This window comes from Pieris napi, chromosome 5 (genome assembly GCF_905475465.1).
Source record: "Pieris napi chromosome 5, ilPieNapi1.2, whole genome shotgun sequence".
NCBI classification, from domain to species: domain Eukaryota; kingdom Metazoa; phylum Arthropoda; class Insecta; order Lepidoptera; family Pieridae; genus Pieris; species Pieris napi.
The window spans coordinates 7678315-7685180 of NC_062238.1; the positions used below are offsets into that span (position 1 = coordinate 7678315).

Sequence of the window (6866 nt, forward strand, 5' to 3'; positions counted from 1 at the left end):
TTATGACCTGGCAGCGCGTATGCCAAGGTTGTTATCATAGAATAAAATTATGAGAAGGCTCAAAATTTTTATAGGATTAAAATTTGAAGCTAGATTTCATGCCATAAGCACCACTAAGTACAGCCCCTGAACTAAAACGAAAATGTTTAATTCTCGTTTTAGTTCAAGTAGATATACATTTTTTTGTATATAAATTCATTGAAAAACAAAATATTGCAAATTGCAATAGCCATTAGCAAGGATTACTTACATATATGTAATCTGTGAACTGTAAGGAAAACAATAAACATACATTATCTAATTGCTATACTCAAATTCATCTGTGAATTGATATAATAAAGTATAAACATAAATAAGATCAACTTAGAATTCGTGACAAAATGGGTGAAATTATTGGTGATACATTTTTATCAATAAAATATAATATCATGATTTTGGTTTTGGTCTTCAAACATATATAACAACTGAAATGTTTTATAGAAATTTCTACAATACGAAACCACCAAAGAAGATTCTATAAGTTTACCAGTAAATCTGTGATATTTTCTGTTAAAGGAAATTCAGGATATGCTATGGTTGGGTTAGCCGATGAAATTGGATTCTTCAATATAGACCATTGGGTATTTATAACAATCTAGTTTCACTAACAACACAATATGTTAAAAAGACTTCATATTTTAATATACATTTAATAAACATAACTATTTTATCAAAGAAGCAAAATGTAAAACACTAAAAGTATCTTATAAAAAAGGTGTTAAAGTATTTGGTACAAAATATTGTGTGATCATTATATTCACATTGTTTATGTTATGAAACTAAATACCCTAAAGACTGAATGGTGTGCTCTGCCACTGATAATATTATAAAAGTACTTTTTGTACATGTTTATTGTATCACTATGTTGTTTTTTTTTACCATTCAGGTTTTTATAGACAAAGAAGGTAAGACTGGAGTTAACGAATTGAATCAAGTAATTGTTGAAACATCAACACCTGGAATCTTGGAAGAGGATAAATTTCATAAGTTTTGCCTGACTTGGTATGGTAGTAAAATTGAATTGAGCAAATTTGGGGAATCAGAATTAATATTTACCAAAGAAATTACAAAACATAATTTAAAGTATGTCACATTTTTTGGTTGTAACCAGAAAAATACTTTACAATGGAAGTTACTATGTAAGTTTCTTTAAAAAGAAAAGTTTCTTAAACTTTCTTAGTTTGATAACCAAGATAACATATAAATCAATTGAATATAAAATATTTTTGTTTAAATATTTGTATTTTGCAGTACCACCTAGAATTGAGAGACCTGTTTTAAAACCAATTATAGGTGGTAAGCCATATTGGGTGCCATATGATGGTAAATTGCCATATGGTGCAGTAATAGGTGGATATGAAAATGAATTTCTTTATATAATGAGAGCACCGCATGAGGGTTCATTAACGCCTGGAAAGTTTGTACCATCCATGAAAAGTGGATTTATAGGATGGGAAGGACATTCACAATTAAAAACAGTATTTGAGGTGAATATAAGTAGATTTTTATATTATACATTTTAGCTTTTTTCCCTTGAGCTAGTGAGTATAATATACAAAAGGGAATATAACAGATTTTTATTGTTTCTAGATTCTCTGTGGTCACGATTGTGCCTGGGTACCAACAAAAAAATCAATTATACCAGCTGGAGCTATTGCTGCAGGATTCACAGATTATGAGCGAGAGACAATGTATATTGGTCGTGTTAAACAGAATGGTCATATAATACCAGGTAAAGTAGCACCAACGCGTCGTGCTTGTTACTTTACCTATAGTGATAAAGAAGCCTATGAAAGTTATTATGAAATATTAGTTGGTCCCCACTCAAATCCTAGGTGCACAAATACTCTTGAGCCACCATTCAAAGAAAAATATGAATTTTATAAAGAAAAATATAAATGTGATGAAAATTTTTATATTTGATTATAGTGTGAAAAATATATTTAAAACTTGTAAATATGCAGATAAAATAAACTTTTTTTATTATGTTGCTGTTTTATATCATTTACGATCTTTAGTAGTTATTAGATAAACACTCTTGCTTTCTCACGTTTTGTAGTTTTTAGTTTGTACCTCTATTAAATCTTTATACATGCAATAATTATGAAAATTTTAAATGAACTATGAAGTCCGTTTAGTGTTGCCATTTGCGAACACCCTATTTTGAAAGTGCGCTGTAGGATCCAAAAAAGAGAGATAGATATTTTTTCCTGAATCAGGTTCCAAGATCGTTAGTTCGTAGCATATTACTATGGAGATATTGATATTGTACGTAGCATTTTACGTGGACAGATTAGCTACGCTGTACTACTACAAGTGAGTGTACTGTGGGCACAAACAAGGCAAAATTCGTAAATTTAAAAAATGTAATACTAAGCTACGGCTCTATATTACCGCCCTAAGCAGCTGATCAAAGTTTGTTCAAGCACCTTCCCTGTATTCAGTATGGGTGGACCGTCGATTCTTTCGTATTATGAAACTTGGAAATGGAGACCAATCTCCGATACACTGATGTGCTGCCCGACTGTATAAAACGCGTCATGCCAAATTTCAGCGATAACGGTCCGCAGACGGCAACTTTAGCCAAGTATGGCGGTGATCTTCTTTCTTGGTTTTTAGAGTAAAACATTCACTTTACCTAATTGCCACCAGTTCTTGACTTAAAGCCGCTAGGTGTCACAGTTTAGGCAGACCGTTTAAATTGTTTTTGAATATTCCGACCCTGGACATGCCAGATTTGTCCTCTACTCACTTTTGTACTCTGTATACGAAACTACAAACTAACCCCTATCCCCTCGAAATAAAAGGAGACGAATGAATGCATGAAACGTGAAGGTATAATATAATAATAAATTGTAAATAAAGAACGAACAGATGGACGTAGACCTTATTGATTAGACATGAATAAAGTAAATTTTAAGAAATGAATAGCGGTAATCATGGTGTATGTTCTCTAGTTCTCTACTATTGTATTTTACTATCTTACTTTTGTTCATAAGGTGATCTGGTAACACTGCTTAAGGGTAACCAGATTCTAATTACAAATATATACGAATCTCATATCTGTCAGGATACAGCATAATTTCTAGTCTGTGATAATAATAATGTTTTTAGGATTTCCTCTGGAGTCTGGTGTAATGGTGTTTTAGATGCTTAAATAAATAAATAATATGTGATAATATTATATTAATTATGTTCTACTACAAATATAATTTGCCTCATTCATGTGTGTTATTAAATATCTATTTTAATGGAATCTATAGATCTTAGAATCACATGGAGTGTTGGCTTTTACACATTTACAGTATCAAACACGTTACCCTAATATTATAAGATGAAGCAAACATCGCAGTTTGGTACGATTATCTCGTCTCGAAATGTACATCCTTATCAAACAACGGTAGTTCCTCGTAGTGAACAACAGTTTGCGACAGCATCGAGACTTAGAGCAAAATTCCCATGGGCGGAAGATGTAAACACGCCAGCTGTAGGTCAAACTACTGATCGATCCACACCTGAACACCTCTACCATGTAAGACAATCTAAAAAATTTCTTATGTTTATATCTTTTTTATACAATAACTTTGCAATTAAATTACTTCTAGGTACCTCAATACAAAGAGACTGGGCTTCCTTCACCAGTTTATCATACCCCATATGGAACTGGCATGTGGAGTAACATAAGAAGAGGGGATATGATGTTACCAACAAGTACCTACACATTTCCAACATGTGCCTCTTCATTTTCTCTACACCCACAAGAGCTAAATCAAGTAATGGAACAGATACCTTCACTGCCATCAGCCAGCCCAGAAGTGCCAATTATTGGAGCATGCGGTGGACATTGCCCTGGATTCGAATATGTTTGCTATTATATTTTACAGGTATAACTAATATTTCCCATATTACACAGTGCTTGGAACTGTATGGATTAATAGCTGTAGCTAAATTTCATCCTTGTATGTCCAGCCAGAATTCTAACTGATTCTGTTCATGTTATCTCTCATTCCACATATGAACCATTTCCTAAGACATTTTGTGTTGTGCAAACCATGATGTGGAACTAGCTGTTGGTGAGGGTTTTTATAGGGCTTTAGGTCCTACAAGTACTTATTCTTGAAAGAATGAACACTTGTGAGCCTTCTGGCAGAGTGAGTGTTTGTGTGCGGTGCTATTTAACATCTGGTATGCCACCAGCATGTTTTCCCCATTTTATAATTTTTTTTTTTAATGAATTACTTTTATTATTTAAGCATATAGTAATGACTAATACACTGTCTCATTGGTGTATTAGTGCTAACTATATTATGCTAATGTATGCCAATGATACTCTGATAAAGTAGAACAAGTTATGGTTATATTTCTTCTAGGTTATCTTTGTAGTGGGTATTCTGACTGGCATTTCATTGTGTATTGCTGGTATAGTCTTAAGAAGAACAAATCGTAATGGCGACCTAGGAGTTCTAGTATATATTGGTGAGTTTTTATAATTGAAGTCTCAAAGTAAATTATGCAAAATATATTTTGGTGGAATTTTTCAATTGCATCCAAAGGAAATGCACCCTAGTTGCTGTAAAACTTGTAATAATATTAATGATCAAAACTACATTCAAATATTTTTGACAAAACACTAAAAACCGTAAAAGTATATGTGTACATTGATTGTATTCTATTGGTAGCCTTGATAATTTTAGATAATTACTTGATCTGATACTTCAAATGAGTTAGATAACCTATTTCTTTAATTCTATCTATTATTTATTTATTTATTTATTTAGCTATGTACAATAGAATTCTGATTGAGGATTGAGGAGGTAGTAATAGTATATCACTATTAGTCTTGACTTCCATTTCAATTTCTACTCCTGCCTAAACCTTCAAATCTACCTGTCTTTAAGATTTTGACTAGTTTTATTTTTTCATCAGCAATAATTCACTGTCAAACCATACATAGATCAGTATCAACAATTTCACTAGCATTTGCCGTAATATGGGCAAATTTTTCTTGCCTCATACGATGAATTCTATGATCAGACAACATATAGATTATACATCAGCAACAATTTGCAGGCTGCCTATCATCTTGTGTCTGTGGAGTGTTACTTGGAGTACAATGTTGTGTTCGAAGAGAGATAAGACAGCGGAAACTAAGGACTAACATGCACATTCCCATGCAGTCAATTCAGGTTTATGTTTGTACATACATATAAAATAACAGCTGCTTAGAATTAGATTATATTTTTAAATTATATAATATAAATCGGCTTTATAACTAAAAAAGCAGTCCAGGGACTAATATTATGAATGGTAACTTAAGTCTTTTTACTCATTTGATAGATGCTTAAAAATGTGTGTGTGTAGTGGGCACACAATTGCATGTTTCGCTGATTATTTGTTCTGAATAGACCATTTAACTGAAGCAATCTTGGCACTTATTACAGTTGAATCAAATGTAATAAGGATGTAAATACTTTTGTTTTGCAATTTATATATTTATTTCAGGAAGTACCTGCACCGGCTTTTCCCTTAATACCGTCCACAATACCTCGTAGTCAAATTTATAGGTAATATAAAATCAACTATTAAATAACTTTTTTAGCCTAATAAGTTCACCTCTGGATATTTATGTTCAATTAACTATTTAATTTATGTTTAAATAATTAGTGTAGTCCAACTTTATACCCGCCTTCGAAAAACTTGAAGAAATTTTCACTCGACGTGTATGTTTACTGTTAACATTAATTTTTTCAGACCTACTACTTCATCAATATCCCAAGAGGATGAAATTTTAGGAGTTCCTTGGTGGCGTCGCACAAACAGAGACTGATTAGTTGTATTTTTATATTATTTATCACTATGCCATGTGTAACTGTACTTTTTCTAAGTATTTACCTTAATAAAAATAAATTTGAAATATCATGTCATTTTATTAGAAATGTTCCGGCCAAGAAAATTATTATTTCGAGACGAATTGTTTGTGCGCACAGTACACTCACTTGTAGTAGTATAGCGTAGCTAATCTGTCCACGTAAAATGCTACGTACAATATCAATATCTCCATAGGAATATGATACGAACTAACGATCTTGAAACCTGATTCAGGAAAAAATATGGATTTTGAGACGATCTCGAATTAGTACGATAGTGTTTCGAAATTTGATACAAAGCTCATCGTGAGAGACTTCAATGCTCAAGTAGGAAGAGAAGATATATTCAGATCTAGCATTCGAAGATATAGCCTCTATGCGAATTCAAATGGTAACGGCGTAATACATCAGTCTTGCGACAGCCGACTATTTATCTGGTAGTGAAAAGTAATGTTCTCAGATATGGATATATACCAAGGAACATGGAAATCCTCGGATGAGTGAACCGAAAATCAAATTGAAAGATAGAAAGTAGGCACAAAAGACCCTTAGGGAATGTAGTATTAGACAAGAAAGAATAGTCAGTCATTAACTTACAAAATAACCAGATCCAGAAAATAATATTTAAGATGCTTTCAAATGCTTTAAAGGCTAAGTAGTCGATGACATAATTTGGGAATGGAATAAAATGAAAAGCGCTGTCAGTAATAAAAGTATGAGTACTACTAATTATTGTACCTATATCGCGATTATGCGGGTTCAAAATATTTTATTTATTTATAACCTTAAATTTCTAAGAGAACATGAAACAAACCATAGTTAATTTTATCATGCAAATTAAATTCATATATTATGCCGCTTTGGACCTTTCTATAAATTCCACTAAAATCGAAAATTGTTCCGACCTTGCTCGCATTCTTATGTCCATTTTGCAGCTTGCTATTTCATATTTAATTAAAA

General features: G+C 32.1%; 2 protein-coding genes across 3 annotated transcripts; both read left to right on the plus strand.

Moving 5' to 3' along the window:
- The first annotated feature begins 263 nt into the window (after nt 1–263).
- On the plus strand, nt 264–2025 carry LOC125049723. Its single transcript, XM_047649161.1, has 5 exons — nt 264–396; nt 481–620; nt 926–1178; nt 1291–1526; nt 1630–2025. Exons 1-5 carry the CDS (start codon nt 381–383, stop codon nt 1960–1962), a joined length of 978 nt encoding a protein of 325 aa, XP_047505117.1. The 5' UTR covers nt 264–380; the 3' UTR covers nt 1963–2025.
- Nucleotides 2026–3107: 1082 nt separating this feature from the next.
- On the plus strand, nt 3108–5955 carry LOC125049727. 2 transcript variants are annotated; one of them, XM_047649165.1, is made up of 6 exons: nt 3108–3571; nt 3645–3923; nt 4410–4515; nt 5110–5231; nt 5542–5603; nt 5791–5955. In XM_047649165.1, the coding sequence occupies exons 1-6, from the start codon at nt 3374–3376 to the stop codon at nt 5864–5866; spliced, it is 843 nt and encodes a 280-aa protein (XP_047505121.1). In that variant the 5' UTR covers nt 3108–3373; the 3' UTR covers nt 5867–5955. The 2 variants fall into 2 exon arrangements, with proteins under 2 accessions (XP_047505121.1, XP_047505122.1); XM_047649166.1 differs by having other exon boundaries at nt 3113–3571; nt 5110–5225.
- Nucleotides 5956–6866: the final 911 nt, after the last annotated feature.

What these genes read in the sequence shown, in the direction of transcription:
- LOC125049727 (XM_047649165.1), top strand. Translation starts at nt 3,374, where the DNA reads ATGAAGCAAACATCGCAGTTTGGTACGATTATCTCGTCTCGAAATGTA. An exon ending in AGGAGTTCTAGTATATATTG is followed by an intron (nt 4,516 to 5,109) that starts GTGAGTTTTTAT and finishes AACAATTTGCAG; the next exon opens with GCTGCCTATCATCTTGTGTC. An exon ending in TGCAGTCAATTCAGGTTTAT is followed by an intron (nt 5,232 to 5,541) that starts GTTTGTACATAC and finishes TATTTATTTCAG; the next exon opens with GAAGTACCTGCACCGGCTTT.
- LOC125049723 (XM_047649161.1), top strand. An exon ending in TCTTCAATATAGACCATTGG is followed by an intron (nt 621 to 925) that starts GTATTTATAACA and finishes TTTACCATTCAG; the next exon opens with GTTTTTATAGACAAAGAAGG. An exon ending in TTTACAATGGAAGTTACTAT is followed by an intron (nt 1,179 to 1,290) that starts GTAAGTTTCTTT and finishes TGTATTTTGCAG; the next exon opens with TACCACCTAGAATTGAGAGA.